This window comes from Acanthisitta chloris, unplaced genomic scaffold (genome assembly GCF_000695815.1).
Source record: "Acanthisitta chloris isolate BGI_N310 unplaced genomic scaffold, ASM69581v1 scaffold30871, whole genome shotgun sequence".
NCBI lineage: Eukaryota > Metazoa > Chordata > Aves > Passeriformes > Acanthisittidae > Acanthisitta > Acanthisitta chloris.
Genome location: NW_008656271.1, coordinates 10,236 through 28,575, shown reverse-complemented (window position 1 = coordinate 28,575; position 18,340 = coordinate 10,236). Strand labels below are relative to the sequence as shown.

The 18,340-nt window shown below is 42.1% G+C and overlaps 1 protein-coding gene across 1 annotated transcript in view; it reads left to right on the top strand.

Moving 5' to 3' along the window:
• The window catches only part of TTC17 (tetratricopeptide repeat domain 17), a 34,797-nt gene that overhangs the window by 15,861 nt on the left and 596 nt on the right, over nucleotides 1–18,340 (top strand). The window contains 9 exon segments of the mRNA XM_009084229.1: nucleotides 1,569–1,755; nucleotides 8,086–8,256; nucleotides 8,602–8,852; nucleotides 9,947–10,112; nucleotides 12,767–12,887; nucleotides 13,290–13,449; nucleotides 13,680–13,763; nucleotides 15,352–15,471; nucleotides 17,253–17,396. Of these exon segments, the coding sequence (XP_009082477.1) occupies nucleotides 1,569–1,755; nucleotides 8,086–8,256; nucleotides 8,602–8,852; nucleotides 9,947–10,112; nucleotides 12,767–12,887; nucleotides 13,290–13,449; nucleotides 13,680–13,763; nucleotides 15,352–15,471; nucleotides 17,253–17,396 (1,404 nt within the window).

Here is an 18,340-nt window from a genome sequence, read left to right as displayed (position 1 = left end):
TGATCTCTAAGGTCCATTGCAGCCCCTAAATTCTATTACTCTATGTCAAAAGTCTTGTGGCTGTGGCACTTGAGGATATGGTTTAGCAGTGAACACAGTGATTCTAGGTTAGTGGTTGGACTTGATGACCTTAGAGGTCTTTTCCAACCTTAATGACTCTATCTAGGTCTTATTATAGTAATTCTGGTCTTATATTAGAGATGCCTCAATAAGAAGTTCAAATGACTTTTTCCTCCGCTTCTCCCTCTGTAGTTAGATTAACAAAATTAGGTTAAACCTGCCAGGCCACCAGTCACCTAGCACATAAAAAAACAGAAAAGAGAAGAAGCATTTCCAATACAGCATTCACAATTTGAGTGGGAGGTAAGAGTGTAAAAAGGAAGTACAGAAAGAACTATGTTTGAATGATATGCCTTACGAAAAGCAATTGAAAGCAGAGCCTTGGAGAGGAGGAGCTTAGGGATCCTTAGGACTGTGTTGTGTGAGTAGAACTTCTCATCAAAAATACTTGCAAATCCTACCTTGTTATACTAGTTCCTGCTCCTGCTTTTTTCCAGGTGTGCTCAGCCCTGTAATACCTATTGTATAAAAAATCCTGGCAGGCTTTGTACCTGAATAATATTTCCTGGAATATAATGGAAATTCAAATGAATTACAGCCACAGGGAATGAAGGATGTGCTGAATGTTAGCAAAAGTTGTTATAAGAGGAAAACAATCCTGTGGCTCAGCTTGCACCGTTTTGTGAATGTTATTTATTAATATGAATTTGAAAAATCTTAAACTACCAATCAGTCTCCACATTCCTAGATAATGAATGTGCCACTGTTTCAGTGGGGAAGTGACTGCTAAATTGCAATACTGTAGTCATTATTCTAGAATTAGCCTACTAATTGCAGCAAATTGCTTTTTGAAAGCAGAAGACTTCTCAGTCACCAAACAGAATGTAATGCTGTACTGTGTGATTGTGTTAAAGTGCTAATGAAATTTTATTCGCTGAAAAAGGTGTTTAGAATCTTTGCTTTTTAAAAAATACATATTTCAAGGAGACTAGCCAAAAGTAGTGGAGAAAAATATTACTGTATAAGGAGTTGAAAGTGGTCCATTCCAACCCTTAAATTCTATGATTCTGTGATTCTAGATATGTCACTTGGTGCCATGGTCTAGTAAGCATGGTAGGGTTGGACTCAAGGATCTTTGAGGTCTTTTCCAACCTGGTTGATTCTATGATTCTGTGATTTCAGTTTAGTCCTTTGGAACTCTCTGCAGTAAGCACTGTGTTTCTGATGGGTTGTGTTTAATGCTTCGTTTCAGTTTGTGTGTGTTTAACAGCTGTTTTTTTATCGTAGAAAGATGGAATTCCTAACACAACCTTATGTCAAACCAGCTTTTGTTTAGCACCAATGCATCAAGCTGCTAGTTCTCCATCCTATGAATTGGCAGTCCCTGGTTAAGAAGTTTTTCCAGCCAAGTCTGGGAGGGTGTGGATTGACAAGGGTTTTTCATAGCTGGTTTCAATTCTAAACAGTGAACATACTTACGCTGTGGTTTATTGCTTTTCTTTTTACAGCCCTTGACTTTTTTGAGCCTAGGAAATGCCTATCTGGCTCTGAACAACATTACTGGAGCCCTGCAGGCCTTCAGACATGCCCTGGAGTTGACAACCAAGTGCGTGGATTGCGAAAGCAGCCTGAAGATGATACGCTGTCTGCAGTTCTATCCTTTCCTCTACAACATCACCTCTTCTCTCTGCAGTGGTAAGCAACTGCAGAAAGATGGACCACAAGTTAAAGAGTGTCTGTTTGCTTGGGGTGTTGCATCTTTTATCCCAAGGATCCACCCTTTTGCTTTACAGTGCTTTCTCCCTTTCAGGGCAAAGGGGGAAATAGTGCTTTGAATGGAAAAGTAACAGTCCATTAAGTAATTGCTTGAGGATGACTTCTTAAATATCTAGAGGGTTTCCACTGAGTGCAAATTACTACCTGAGTGTATCAGTGATACCTTAACAGCCTCACTGATACCTCTTACTGGTACATGAGGAATGCTGGGCTCAGTATTTATGGAAGTACAAGGCTACTCAGCAGTCTCTTTGTATATCCCTTCAAATTTTACAGTCATATGTTTTCTTAAAGCTGAAGAATTTTGTGAAGAGTTTAGCTTTCATTCACATCCTTTTCCAGTGTTCAGTCTTTAAGGAATAGACTGCTTTGTCTCTATTGTGACTATGTGTTGCTGCTTGGGGACATCTGATACTGAATTCAGTTTGTTAGGATGCACTTGATGCCATGTCAGAACTACCTGTGTCCTTTGAGATGGATATGTTATGCTGGAAAATTTACCAAGGCATTGGAATGTCAAATGTTTGCTCTGGTTTAGTATCTTTAGTACATTTAGTGTGGTGATCACTGGCCAGTGAAACACGCTGATGTGTTAGTTGATGTCTGGTAAGACTTTTCCTTATGTGTGTAAACACAAGTGTTGCCTGGGCAAACAGAATCATCTATAGTCAAAATATTTTTCTCTGACTGTGAGCATCTACCTCTCACTGGCAGTTCTGCCTTGTTATGAGCTCAAGCACTTCACATTCTTTTAGACAAGATCAAAATCAAAGTCTTATTAATAAACTCTTGGTATTCAAAACATGAAGCACAACTCGTTTTGAGCTTCAAGTTCAAGTCACACCATCTTTCATCCTTGGCAGGCAAGTGCTTTTACACAAAGCTTTGTGATGCTCTGTTGAAAGTAGAGGCAGTGTGAGTACATTAGGAATGTATGTGCATGGCATCAAGAAATCTGAGCACTTTTATGTAGACAGTGTGTGTGTTTGTGAAAGCAGTGCATCATCCTTCCCTACCCTGGCTGCTGCAGCAATGATCCAGCTGTGGCTTCAGTGCCCTCGTGTGGTACAAATGCTCTGTACCACAGCAAGTCAAAAGTCTTTATTTCATCCACTGCCTCTCAAATAAAACATGGGAAAAGGTATTTCATCTTTTAAGTGTGTGGATTTTCCTTCTTCCCTCAGCACTTAGGTTCTTACCAAGTTAATAAGCTTAGACCTTTGAGCAAATTGACCTAAAGAGGAGAGGTTGACCTGAAAGGAGAATCTCTGCTTGAAACTCTAGTAAGCATATGGACAGATTAAATAACCACCTTAAATCAACATTGCAGTCGAAGCCTCCAGCTCTCATTTGACAGCTGCAATCACCTCGAGTTCCCTGTAGTGATTTCAGGTACAAAAACACTAAGCAAAAGCATCATGTAATTTTTCTTCATGATAGTATATTAACACTCAGGGATGGGAAATACTTTGTGGTTTTAAATGCTCCTTTCACTTAGGTCAGTGACTCCCTACAGGTTACAACTGACTTGACAGTGCCAGCAAGAGACTGCTAAATTTTGTTTTCATGTCCTATAGCATGAGGTCCTTTTAGATATTTTTATCATCAGAGTAGTTTCTTCCTCTTCAAGCTGTCTTGTTCCTTCGAGGAATGCTCCTCACTTACAGTGTTTACAGGGGGAAAAAGGGATGTTTACTCTTGGGGCAAAGAGTATTGAGCTTATCTTGGAATTTAATCTTGTTTGAGTTGAAATGAATCATAGAATTTAAGGGTTGGAATGGACCTTACAGATCATCTAGTCCCAACCCCGTGCCCTGGGCAGGGACATCTCCTCACTAGATCAGGTTGCTCAAGGCTCTCCCAGCCGGGCCTTGAACACTGCCAGGGTTGGGGCAGCCACAGCCTCCCTGGGCAACCTGGGACAGTGTCTCACCACCCTCACAGGGAAAGACTTTTTCCTCACATCCAGCCTAGACTTTCTCTCCTTCAGTTTGAACCCATTACCCCTTGTCCTATCACTGCAGTTCCTAACACAGAGTCCCTCTCTGGCTCCTTGTAGGCCCTTCAGATACTGAAAAGTTGCTTTGAGGTCTCCACACAACCTTCTCTTCTCCAGGCTGAACAGCCCCAACTTTTCTTTGGTTGTATTTTTTTCATACTTGTATGTATGCAAAGCAGCAAATTTCCTTTGGTGTTGCTTCTGGAGTACAGTGTTGACTTGCAGTTCAGCAGTTAAGACTTGTGACCTTTCTGTAATGTTTTTTATGGCAGTCCTGTTCAGTCATAAGTGTTCTGCAGTTTCTGCTTTCAGAACTCAATCATGGGACTCATTTGAAGTATAAATGCATGTTTTTATAAGGAAAACAGTAAGAAAAGGAATGCATGAATTTAGAACAAAATAGAACCGCATGAATTTATGGTTAAGGTAAGCAGAGCAGCAGTAGCTGCTACAGCTAGGACTCTCCTTACTGCTCATTCTACTGCTTGCCTCATCTCAAAGTAAGTGGCAGAGATTTTTTTTTTTCCCCTTAGCAAATGTCCTGCAATCAAATATCTGTTCATGTGTGATTGGAAGAACATGGTTGCTGTTAACATCTCAGAAGATTGTTAGGAAATTATCATGTTCACCTTGAAAGATCAAGGTAATTAGAGTATGCAGTGAGTTAATCACCAGTGTTAACATTGCCATGAAAGTCAAAGCTCGTGTTTTATGTGTTGACTGAAGGATGCATGGTCTCCCAAACAGCATTTCCCTGTAACAATGCCCTGGCTTGTCCATGTCATGCTGCAGTGAAGTCCTGTGTTCCAGAAAGTAATACAGTTCTTCAGGTGCTATCCTGTTCCTAAATAAGAACTTAAACCTGACTTTTAGGGATTTTTAGCCCTCCCAACTGCAGCAGGTACCACAGGTCCAGTGGGCATTGGAGAGAGGTCCTGGAAATCTAGAGGGTGGTTGATCTTTGATGGGATGAATGATCTAGCAGATCTGTTCTGTATTTCAGATTTGTGCTGTGCTAATGCTGTACTGTAATGCATCACTTAAATAAGGGCCCAAACACTTGTTTTGTATATTCCCTACATCATATTTGTTTAACTGCCTGGAACATGGTATAATAACCAGGTCTCATAATGCACGAGGAAGGACAGACTCTGATCCACTTTCCTCTGAGCTTTCTTAGCTCTGCAAAATCAATAGAAAAAGTGACAAGAGCTGCTCTTAGAAGATAAATGAGCAAGGAAGTGATCCTTCTCTAGTAAATTTTCAGGATGAAATTGATTGAACTCACCGAGTACTATGTAGAAGTTTCAGACTTCCAAGCTGCAGTATCACTGTGTCAGGACTTTACACCTGAATTTCACATGACAACCAGAATATGTGTCAAGTATTAATAGTACATAGCTGAGCATTTGTAGGTCGGCAGTCACTTTTGTCCCTTGCACAGTCCTGAGGTGCTGTAAGTGTTGCAGTGGTACAACTAATGTTCTGCAGACAGTGAATGTGCCTGGAGTTTGGGGCTGTGTTATTCCCTTGCTAGTCTCACACCGTTCCCTGGTGATCCTCCCAGTTGGGCTTCAGGCACGTGGCTGGTAGAAGCTGTAAAGTTCTGCCTTGCAGTGTTTCAGTACATTCATCAGAGATCTTCAACTTCTATTGGGTTTTCAAGTAGCATTTTTTTTCTCCAGCAGCATCAGACAACTGAAAGCAGCAGTTTGAAAAAACTGGGTCACTCAGGTTGCTATATATAGCAGCTCTCAGATCCCCAGAACGCAGTGCACTCATCTCGTCTGATTTTAGCTGTCAGTGTTTGTAAATTAATATTAACAGAGTTGGTGTTAAGTAGAATTTTAAGTGCCATCATTTTTTTCTTTCTGCTTGCAATTTCCAGCTTGGGGGGGGGGGTTCTCCTCCCCTCTTTTTGGCATTTTTATTTCAATTAAAAATGCTTCTGTTTTTCAGCCCCTTTGGGGTTTTTTTTTATCCTAATGAGATGCTGACCTTCAGCAAACTGCAGAGGGAATTGTGGTCATCACAGTACAGAGAAGCACCTGACTTGCATTAAAATCAGGCTGATTTGATGCCAGGCAGGGGCACTGGTTTGAGCTTTAGGGTTCTGTGCACACCATTTCTTACAAACTAAACATGAGGATCTCCATCTATTGAGGTGATAGTTTTGTTTATTTTTTAATGAAACCAGTTAAATTTTTATTGACAGCATAGGAGAGTTGGGAAAGGAAATAAAGAGTCAGGAAAGGCTGAGTATAACTATGGCAGATGTTAGAAGAGTTTGTGAAGTTAACTGGTTCTGGTTTATATATTTACCCTTAGCATCGTTTGACTTTTTACATGCAGCAGAAAAGGTAGGACAAGAAATAGTTTCCCCAGAGGGTTTATGCATATAGTTTCATTTGTTTGATTTTGGTCACACACACACCAGCAAATACTGGTCTGTTTCTCCTCCAGAGTTGCCACCTGAGTGTTCCCAGATACAAAGGGAGAGAACATACAGCTAAAAGCTGAGTGTCATTTTGTAAGGTTACCCTTACAGGAGAGTTAGAACCATCCTCTCATCCCACAGGCCTGAGGAAAGCGAGACCTAAAATTAGCCTTTCATAACCTAGGATTGTTGTATGAAGTAGAAAGGATCTACTTTATTCACATCCTTTGATATTTTCTGCTGCTGATTGAAACAAATAATGCTTTCCATCTGCATGGACCAGTATCATTTGCATTCAGGAGGGTAGAATGGGGAACATACTTGAGAATCTTGCATTTAATTGAAGCTTTCTTTTATTCACTGTGCACTTCTTAATTCATTTGTGTGCTATTTTCACTCACAAGTGATTGAACTAAAGGAAGGAGGGGTGTGGGAGCAGTAGCTTTGTGCAAGGAACATGTTTTTCTCCTTGGTGACAAGCTTCCCATGGGATGAGAGGCAGGTTGCCCTGATCCATGGCTCAGCCATGGGGTTCGTGTGGATAGTCATGTCAGAGAGTCAGCTAGGGGAGCACTCTCTGAACACCTCTTGCCCTGAAGACTGGCAAGTTGTTATTATTAGGAGATGTGAGCTCTGTAGTTAAAATGTATTTAAGGTCAAAAACATTGCTGCAGAGCTGCAGCTGGCAACCCTTTAAACCTTCTGAGTGCTTAATAGTGTGGCACCGAAGGATACTCAGAGGCTCCAGTTTGTGCTTTTTTTCTTGTTTTTTTCTGCTCATTCATAGAATCATAGCATCATCATAGAATCAACCAGGTTGGAAAATACCTCCAAGATCACCAAGACCAACCCTACAGTGGTTACTAGCCCATGGCACTAAGTGCCACATCCAGTCTCAGCTTGAAAACCTCCAGGGATGGTGAATCCACCACCTCCCTGGGCAGCACATTCCAATGCCTGAGCACTCTCTCTGGAAAAAATCTCTTCCTAATACCCAACCTAAACCTCCCCTGGCAGAGCTTGAGTCTGTGCCCTCTTGTCCTGCTGCTGGTTGCCTGGGAGAAGAGACCAACCCCCACCTGACTCCAACCTCCTGTCAGGGAGTTGCAGAGGGTGAGAAGGTCTCCCCTGAACCTCCTCTTCTGCAGGCTGAACACCCCCAGCTCCCTCAGCCTCTCCTCATTACTGCCTCCACATTTGGATTTTTTCCAGTGTTATTCCTAGATCTTTGTGTTTGGTGGAATGTGAGCCTGTAACCTGATCAGAGAATTATAGATGCTGAATTTTCAGCTGAATAAGCTTCTGAGTTTTGGCACGGATTACATAGTTTTGTCTGTCTGTTTAATGAGCTCGTCATGCCAACATCCTAACTTGCTGGCACAGCAGATCAGAGCCTGGCAATCCCAGGTCAGCCTTGGCCCTTTTTGTCTTGCACGTGAGCACTGTGGTGCCTAAGTGAAGTTCATATGGCAGGGAACCCCCACACATGGTGCATTGTCACTAAAGCATCTTGGGAGTGCTCACTGAAGTGGCTACCAGCACACAGGAATTTCCCACACACTGTGCAACCTTCCTGTGACAAACAGCTGATTTTTCTTTCATTACCAGTTCACAGTGTATATCTAACAATGTGGTTTCCTGTAACTGTTTGACATGATCAGCTTTTAAATCACTGAATGAAGTCTTTGGGACCTTGTAGAATTTAATCCATGTGTAGAAAACTAGGAGTTGCTAAATTCTGCAATCCAGTTTCTGCCCTTGGACCCAGGAGGAGCATTCTCACATGATGTATCAGTAAATTTCTCTCTTTCAGGTCACTGTCATGAGAAAAATCCAGATGGCAGTTATGGCAAGGAGAAATATTTTGATGACCACTATGAGTCAGTTACAGCAGTGACAGAAGGACACTCTGAAGGAGGTATGGAAGATCCAGAAGTCCTTACTCAGAGTTCAGCAAGGGATCCCTCCTTCTTGAGACTGCAAAGTAAGTCAGCCTTACAAAATCAGTGCTGGCAAATGAATTAGTTTCTAGATTTTTCAGAGCTGTCTGTCTTCTTCCAAGAAGCTGTGTTTTCCCTCCTCTGTCTGTAAAATAATAAGTAACCCATAAACTGGTTTCATTCTGTTCACTGTTCTCCAAGCATAAAATTGATCCTTATTTGCAGTGGGGAAGTCTGCATTCTCTATCTGCAGTGTGCAGTGAGTAGTCAGTGATGTTTGGTCTGTGGAAGTGGAAAAGTCAGGTCACAGAAACAAGATTCTTTTTATACAATCTGTAAAAGCACCAGGGAAATAATGTTTTGAGTTTTTATATGGTCTTTTCTCTTAGACACAGTCACTGCAGAAAGCAATGGTTCAGAAGGAGTGGAGGGTTTAGAAGATGATCAGATGTCTGAAGAGATGCTGGCCTTGGTGGATGAGTTTGAAAACTCTTGGCCTCAGGAAGCTTTCGAAGGGGCACTGGAGGTAAAAGGTCGTCGGATGGATTTGCAGGGAATCCGGGTCCTGAAGAAGGGATCTCAGGATGGACTGGCTAGCTCATGTTTTGGAGACTGTGGTGATGATGATGAAGCTGAATGGGTAAGTTTGAATGAGTTTACTGAAGTCTTGTCCTAACTTACTGTTGTGGAGAAGGGAAGGGTGAGGAAAGTTCAGGGGGTTTAACACTGGGAGAGCGATAGATACAGATATATATAGATGCAAACTTCCCCTGTGGGCCTGAAAGACATGGTTGATGTGTGATTGAATAGTTTCAATCCAGCACCAACTGGCATCATAAATCCTGATAATGAGCAGTGAGAGCTTAGATGTTGTGCTCAGTTCTGGGCCCCTCAGTTCAGGAGGGATATTTAAGTGCTGGAGCAGGTCCAGAGAAGAGCAACGAGGCTGGTGAAGGGACTGGAGCACAAGTGGCATGAGGAGAGGCTGAGGGAGCTGGGGGTGTTCAGCCTGGAGAAGAGGAGGCTCAGGGGAGACCTTCTCACCCTCTGCAACTCCCTGACAGGAGGTTGGAGTCAGATGGGGGTTGGTCTCTTCTCCCAGGCAACCAGCAGCAGGACAAGAGGGCACAGACTCAAGCTCTGCCAGGGGAGGGTTAGGTTGGATATTAGGAAGAGATTTTTTACAGAGAGAGTGCTCAGGCATTGGAATGTGCTGCCCAAGAAGGTGGTGGATTCACCATCCCTGGAGGTTTTCAGGCTGAGACTGGATGTGGCACTTAGTGCCATGGTCTAGTGACCATGGTAGGGTTGGACGTGATGATCTTGGAGGTCTTTTCCAACCCAGTTGATTCTATGATTCTATGAATGATGCTGAGTGCCTTCAGATTTCTTGCTTGCAGTTACAAAGGAAAAAAGATTCTAACCAAAAGTTCTGGTTAGCATGAAAATAAGGAAATGCCTGTTGTTATCATGCTGCAAGTTGAGTTCATAATGACAAATGCCTTTCAGTTCTCCAGCAGTTGATTTTATCCTGCAATGGAGATGAGAAGTTGTGCATTTTGTTTGCATGACATGCAGTGGAAGCAAGCAGGCTTATGGAGCAGGTTGATATGGGGAAGGAAGAAAAGAGACAAAGATCTCATCTGTAACAGCTTTAGGCTAAAACAAGTCATGTGCTGGAGCTGATAGCATTGTTTGTTACTGTTAACCTTGCTAATACTGTTCCTTTGATAGATCACTTTTCAGGTCAAACGGTTAAAGAAACCAAAAGCTGAAAGCTTGTATCTCCAGGAGCCAGCTGGGAGAAATGTGGAAGAAGGGACTAATGGAGACAATGAAAACTTTTACCAAACTGCCCTAGAGATCAGTGGACCAAAGATACCTTCACCTGGACCAATAGGTAACCTGCTGCTTCTAGAGAAAGCAAATCATTTGCAGCTTTTGTATTGCTAGGATTTATTTCCTTTGTAACCTTTATACCGGTTGATTACTAAAACTAAGCCTCACTAAGACTTCCTAGTGAAATGTGCCTTCTAAGTGACAGGGAAATATAAAAAAATCTGCATCTGCTTGATGAAGTGCAGCATAACCCTATTTGTTGAATGAAAACTTTCTCATTAGTTCCCAGAACTTCTGGGGTTGAGTGAGAATGAAAGAGGTAGGTATTAGGAGTAGAAGGAGTAAAAGAGTAAGAGGTTTTCAATGATCTCTTATGATAAAACTGAATGGGCAGAGAAGTTAGTTTATCAGGATGCAGAAGAAGAACTTGGACTGATCACTGACTAAACAGAAGACACTTCAAAGACAAAAAGCAGAAAGCTTGGTCTAATAAAAATGAAATAAATAGATCAAAGTTAAGTATTCTGCTACAGTTGTTTGATGTAAGAGAAAACGTAGTCTGCCAGAAGTCTGGAGCTACAGAAGGGTTGAGTTTTGCACCAACATAGAGGAGATTTGGAGAGAGAGGTGGAGGTTTTGCTAGTTGAGTAACAGGACTTGGAGATTAGTCTATTAATATGATGCCACAGAGTAAAACCCATGTAATTGGCCCCATAGTTTTTGTCTTACCTTGACTTCAGTGGAGCTAAAACCTTTATGTTTGTCGGGCTGATGTGTAAGGAAAGATATGTTCTGCAGTACAGAAATATGTATGTTCTACAGAAAGATTGTTCTCCAATACATTTTAGTCCTTGATGATTTGATGACCTGGAAAGTGATTTTATGTTTTGAAGGCTCTTACATTAAATCTTTAACAAGCTCCTTTTTTAGCAACTGACAAATGTAGGTTATTGAATTAAATATTTAGATGGGGGAGAAGGATTACATGAGAACAGAGGAGGATTTGTGAGCACACACCTGGCCTTTCCTTAGAGTTTAGCTTCTTTTCCTCTGAGCTACTTTTGTGGCTTTATTACATAGCATCCCCTCAATGGTAAAGTAGTTCTCTTCCTCACACTCCAGTGAGGCAGGGACTGCTGACACCCTCTTTGCAAGAGCTAAATCATCAAAATCTAAGTCATGTAATGGGGAAATGACAGTCTCAGTCCTGTGTTGGACTGAGACCACTGAACTGTCTCTGTCCTGTTTCCATACCCCTCTCTCCCTTTTGCCATTCATGCCAGTGAGAACTCACATTGCTGGTGATGACAGCTGATCATTTCCCTCTGAAGTTTCCTAGTGTATCTCCAAGTTAGTTTTCCTTTAATCACAATACCTTACAAAAGAAATGGTAACTTGGGTGCATCCAAATGAGCAAAATTTCAGGTAAGAAATAAATATTGTCTACATAACTGGTGTGATATTTGCCATTCATGCCAGTGAGAACTCACATTGCTGGTGATGACAGCTGATCATTTCCCTCTGAAGTTTCCTAGTGTATCTCCAAGTTAGTTTTCCTTTAATCACAATACCTTACAAAAGAAATGGTAACTTGGGTGCATCCAAATGAGCAAAATTTCAGGTAAGAAATAAATATTGTCTACATAACTGGTGTGATAGACTGTTGGGAGCAAAATTTCAGGTAAGAAATAAATACTGTCTACATAACTAGTGTGATGGACTGGCATGTTGGTAAACTTGGCTTCCTGCTGTGCAAATTTACTGTTACAATGACTTTTGATTATATTCCAAACCTTCTGATATGAGAGGAAATAGTTTCCTAACAGTTAACACAGACTGGAGTCATAGAATCATAGAATTTAGGGGTTGGAATGGACCTTACAGATCATCCAGTCCCAACCCCCTGCCCTGGGCAAGGACACCTCCCCACTAGATCAGGTTGCTCAAGGCTCATCCAACCTGGCCTTGAGCACTGCCAGGGTTGGGGCAGCCACAGCCTCCCTGGGCAGCCTGTTCCAATCTCTCCTAGCACTTGATATCCACCAAATGTAAGGGAAAGATTTCAGTAGGCTTCAGTTCAGCTGTGAAGATCAGGTTCATGTTTCTCCCAGTGATCTGTTTGTTAACACAAAGCAAGTTAGTGAACCTTTCCCTGCCTCGGTTGATTTGTCTGCAAAATGTGGGGGATGAAGTGTAATTGTTTAATGGTTCTGGAAGTGTTCCTGTCTGGAGTGTAAGGACACAACTAACAGCCACAGTCTGTTTTAGGCAGTATTCATTGAACAGAAAGGGCAGTGTTTTCCACTTGGGATTGTCAGAAGATAGACCAATGGACTCTTCTCAGTTCTTACTGTAGCTGTAGAACATAAACAATGACTCAGCAACTTAAAGGACATTTAAGTAGAGACATCACCTGTAAATAAGAGTGGCAATTGCTATAGTTTTGGGAAAAGTATAATGAAACAGGTGTTAAAACTTCATCTCCTTATCTGTCCTGCCTACAGTCCAGTTCTGTCTTTGGATCCTCCAACTTCTATTCAGTACATTTGGGTTCAGGAATGTTCTGATTTCAGGACAGTGACTGTTATAAGACAGGGAATGTATCCACTGGTATAAAGCATCTTGTAAATGGTTGTACTGAAGTGGAATATCTTTCTGCTCCCAGAAGGTTTATCAAAATCAAAGTTCCATTGTTTTTTGGTTTATTTCCTCAAGGAAAGAGACGTGACTATCGTAGCCTTGGCTGGCCAAGTCCTGACGAATGCCTGAAACTCCGCAGGGTAGAGCTGACAACTGTAGCCAGCACATGGCTTGCTGTTTCTGCCAAAAACATTGAGTAAGTATTTTGTATAGGAAACTTAAGTTGCTTACACAAAGCAAGACAGTTATGTGTGCAGTAAGAAAGAATTGCCAGGTTCTGAAGGAGTCTGAAAATGTTCTGAAAGTGTTTCATCAATAGACTTCAATAAACATCAACAAAGAAAAATGCCTGTGCAGATGGAAGACCCAATTTGTATTGTGAAAATGTTCTGAAAGTGTTTCATCAATAGACTTCAATAAACATCAACAGACAAAGAAAAATGCCTGTGCAGATGGAAGACCCAGTTTGCATTGCTTCTTGAGCTACTCCAGTGAGATTCTGCCATGTTCTGAGCATTTTAATCTCACGAGAGAACTTTGTAACTACTATTCCATTTTCTTCTCCTAACTAATTCAACTTATTCTGTGACATTTGTAGCATTACAGAACACATTGATTTTGCCACACAGCTGCAAGAACCAGCCATGGAGCCCCTTTGTAACCCAAACCTACCAGCCAGTATGCACACTTTGGACCACCTGCAGGGTGTCTCTAGTCGGGCCAGCTTGCATTACACTGGAGAAAGTCAACTGAAAGAGGTATGCCAGAGTTGAAGGCTGTCACACAAATATGGCCATACCTTAGCATTCTGTGCATTCAGTGCATGCAGCTGTAACACTGTGTGACACTATATGCAGTGTTAACTCAGAACAGACAGGGATGAAGCAGGTTACAGTGTTTGGAAAGGCTGGGTAAGAAACCAACCAGCAAACGAAGGACATCTCTTAAAGGTTCCAGCATCTAAGCACTTGTACATCCTCTTCCACAGGTGCTACAGAATCTTGGCAAAGACCAGTACTCTCCACAGTCACTAGAACAAGTTGGTACTCGAATAGCCAAAGCTCTGGAAAAGGTATGTGTAACTGAGGGAAGTGAGAAGTCCAAGCTCACTGCTGCTGACTGATGTAGTGGTCAATCTGGTCTGGAATCCTTTGTCTGAAATCCCAGTCAAGGAATGTATTAGTCCTTGGGCTAGGGTTTTGTGTCTATTTAGCACCTCTAATGCCCTCTCAGGTGTTTTGTTGACGTATATCCTGTGCTTACACCATCAAATGTCTTCCATATCCCAATGTTTCCTGCCCTGTAGTGAGCAGCATTGCTTATTGATTTGTTAAACTGTTTCTCTCTCCTTCTTTATATGCTACGTTGACTTGGAGCTTATGGGAGCTTATGGAAAGTTGAGTTAAGCCATGTCTCATCCCTCCAGCGATGCTCCTGGCATGCAGCAGCCAGGCAGCTGATTGGCAGGGGCTTCCTGTCATTTCTCCCTACTTCTCTTACCTTGTGCAGTGTTGGGCTGAAGTGTCAGATGTGTTCAGGCAGAGCTATGCAACTATGTGCAAGGGTGTTCTTCACAGAGAAACCCAAGGTTAAAGGCTGCTAAGGGCCTAAGGATGGGATAATTAGGGACATAATTTTCTCTGGATCTACAAAGTGGATCAAGATGCAGGGAATATTGTTCTGTATTTACAGCTAGTAGGGAGAAGATCCCAAAGTACTATAGAAAAGAGGGCTCAGCCAAAAGAGTTTGGTGCCCCTTGCCTGTTCTGTCAAAAGCTGCCTGAGGAACTTACTATGCTTTGGAACTGAAGCTAATGCAGCTTTGTCCATTCCCAGAAAGTAAAGATGTTACTCTTATCCTCATGTTACAAGTTTTGGTTTCTTTTCACTTTAGATTTATACTAGGTTTTTCTCTTACATGCTACAGTGTCTACTGCAGACAGTGAGCTTCCTCCTAATAAGCTGAAGATTGAGTGCAGAGACCAGAAACAGTGTTGGCTGTGTTGCAAATAAAATGCATCTCTTCTACCAGCCTCATTCAGTATTCACAAGAGCTAATCAAACAAATCACGATGGCTACTTATCTAATTGCATATGTGAGCATAAACATTCATTTACTGTGTCTGAGTCCACAGAATTCAAGCACAGGATTTTCCTTCTAACAGAGGACGTGGGAGTCGGCTAGAGGCACCAGACTGAATCAGCTGGGCTTTGTTAGACTCCTGGGCTGAGCTGCATCCCATGGCATCCTTTCTCTTTGCAGTGGCTGCAGGGAGCCTGCGAGTCCAATCAGCTAATGTAACAAAGTTTTTCCCTTTGTGTTGGGAAAGGTGTGTGCACATCTAGCTGCTCAGCATCAGACAGCTGAGTAGAAGCTGTTGTGGCTGCTGAAACTGTTGTTGCTCTGGAAAGCTATTTACCTGCTATTCTTTGACATTGCATTTAGAATTTGTGTTTCATTTGGCAGTCTCATTTCCCTGGCTATTGCACAGATGTTGTCAGATGAGAAACTTTTTGCTGCTTTGAAATACTTCCATGCTGTTTTCAAGTGCAACACCCTCTCCCTCCGTATAATCAGATACATTGGAAGAGTGAAAGGTAGGAAGAGTCTTCACTACAGGTGTTTACATGCCAGGTTTTCATGTTCTTTCTTTTGCCAGAATCAGACCTCGTGGGTCCTGTCTAGCATGGCAGCTCTTTACTGGAGAGTGAAAGGCCAAGGCAAGAAAGCGATTGATTGTTTACGGCAAGCATTGCACTACGCTCCCCATCACATGAAGGTGTGTACACCTGTGCCCACCACCCAGAGCAAATCGTGGTTTGCTTGTCACAGCAGAGTTAAGGCCAACACTGGGTGTGCCAAGTGTCTGTAATATACTAGGGATTAGCTTGTTGAAGTGAAACCTCAAGACTTTCACCTTTTGTTTAGTGTGCACTGTCTCTTAAAAGCAGCTTCCTCCTGTTACATAGGACTTTGAGTCTTCATCAGCCTTTGTCTGCATAAGTCTTCTAAGCTAAAATGTGGGAGTATGTTTTCTGGTCATGCTTTTAGAGAGGGGAGTCTGTCTTCTGGTTGGGCTTTTATAGAGGAGAGAAGGTGATATCTAGAGGAATTACCTAAATGCCTAAATCTTAAGCATATGGGCTGTGAATTCAACTAGTGCTTGACTTTGTGCAACAGTCCTGTACTTTACTCAAAGACAAGTACTTTGGGCCTGATCTGTTCAGTGTTTCAGTTGGCTGAAGTGCTTTCATAGAATAATAGAGTCAACCAGATTGGAAAAGACCTCCAAGATTATCCAGTCCAACCCTACTGTGGTCACTAGACCATGGCACTAAGTGCCACATCCAGTCTCAGCTTGAAAACCTCCAGGGATGGGGAATCCACCACCTCCCTGGGCAGCACATTCCAATGCCTGAGCACTCTCTCTGTAAAAAAAAATCTCTTCCTAATATCCAGCCTAACCCTCCCCTGGCAGAGCTTGAGTCTGTGCCCTCTTGTCCTGCTGCTGGTTGCCTGGGAGAAGAGACCAACCCCCACCTGACTCCAACCTCCTGTCAGGGAGTTGCAGAGGGTGAGAAGGTCTCCCCTGAGCCTCCTTTTCTCCAGGCACTGAATCAAAAGCTATTTAATATTTTGTGTCATTCTCCTCTGCTTTTATGCACTTTGGCTACTTCCTCCTGACTTTTCTCATGTAAATCAAAGGTAATTTATCTTCTTGTGAACTTCTTTTGTGATTCTGACTTCCATAATATCTGCTTTGCAAGCATGAATGACTTTTCTACCAGAGGTACTCCTTGCCACGTGGAGGTCAAGGAGGCAGGGATCACACACATCCCAAATTTTTCATTGTCCTGTTGAGGGCACCAAAGACTTGCTGCTAAGCAGTGTTTTGTCCTTTGAAGGTGTGAAGCTCAGTTTCCAGTGAGCCTGTTATGGCTGCCAGGCCCCAACAGTTTTGTTGGTCAGATAAGGTCACAGCCTGGAAATCTAGGGAATAAAGAAATACCATCAGTGAGCAGCTGAGAAGGTTTTATTTGTAGCTGTTACTCAGCATCAGAATAAGAACTCTCTGGCAGAGGTGGGACAAAAAATGGTGCATCAGTTGCACTAGTGGTTAGACCATGTTTTCCCTTTCCTGCTGTGCCTCTGTGTTCATATGCCTTCTCCTTTTATGCAAGAGCTGAAGGAGAGTGTTCAAACCAAACAGCTTCTCTTGTCTCTCAGAGTGCAGCTCATCTTTGGAGAGAAAACTGCTGTAAGAGCTTCTAAAAGCTAGATGCACATATTGGGACACTTAAGTGAGTTAATTTTCGAGTTGGTTTTCTGTCCATCAGTAGTTTGTCACTATTGTGAGTGGATGTGGTATTATAACTCAGGCCCTAATGCCCTTTTGTAGTAGAATAATTTTGGCTCATCACCCCTGACATCAGCAGCTAGGGAAGTGGGTAGAAACCAAGTGAGAGTGGCTGGTGGTGGAGTCTTCTGTTGGTCTTGCTGATCCTGAGACAATGTCCATGGAAAGAACTTCACTGTTTGTCCCTTGTTCTTCCCTTGCAGGATGTACCACTAATAAGCTTAGCAAACATCTTCCACAATGCAAAACTCTGGAACGATGCCATCATTGTGGCTACCATGGCAGTGGAGATAGCACCACACTTTGTGGTTAATCATTTCACACTGGCAAACGTCTACGTAGCAATGGTGAGTATGTTGTCACCCACTTATGTATGTCTTTGGTCCAGTATTGTTGTGTAGAGAAAAATTGCATTCTCACAAACAGTTTTGAAGGACCAGTGTTGGTTGGTTGGGGAGGATCATCAGGATGGATTATCTTTTGGAAGACAGAACTTTATTGCTCATTTTACTCTTTATTCCTCATGTAGTACTGTAATGCAAACATTTTGATAAATTGGCTTGAGAATGCAAAGCTTGGTTAAGACAGTAGCAAACAATTAGTAAGTTGGGTTGACTCCTTATCTAAACACAGGATGTTTTTATCATGCTGGAAAATGAATGACAAAGTTGATCTCTACCCTGAAGAGCTGAGTAGAATCCAGTTTGAAGTTGTGGTGAACAAACAGAAAGGAACTTCAGATTTGGTATCTGGATGATCAATGCCCAACTTAAAGCTTGGACTCAAATTTTTTCATCCACATCTTTAAAAAATCAGGACTTTACAATTGACCTTGGTCCAGTTAGTGTTTATATGGCTCGAAATTATCTTTACAATTAAAGCTACTGAGAGAAGGAACTTAAGAGAACAAAAACCATGTTGAAAGTGGCTAAAAGCCCCAGAATGTTTTGGGTCCCTCTCGTTTTCCTTCTAATACCCTATTGGATGTTGTCATGCTTTCCTAGCTAACAAAAGAGCAGGTTGGCATAGATAATGAGGTTTCAGCTGTCTAAAACCAGATGCAATTTCCACGTGACAGTTCTAACTACCAGCCTGGAGTCCAGCTTGGCAGTTGGAATGGTCTGGCTATTGTGTGCTCTTTAAGTTTGGGGGTTCTTTGTGTTGAGTTTTTACTCTTTACTTTGCCTAATCTTATAACAATAATTTCAAGTTGTTTCTAAAAATGTTAGCTTTTCAGCAGAGTTAATGTTTTTGCATCATCCAAGATTTTAAGGCTTAGATCTAGGTAAAT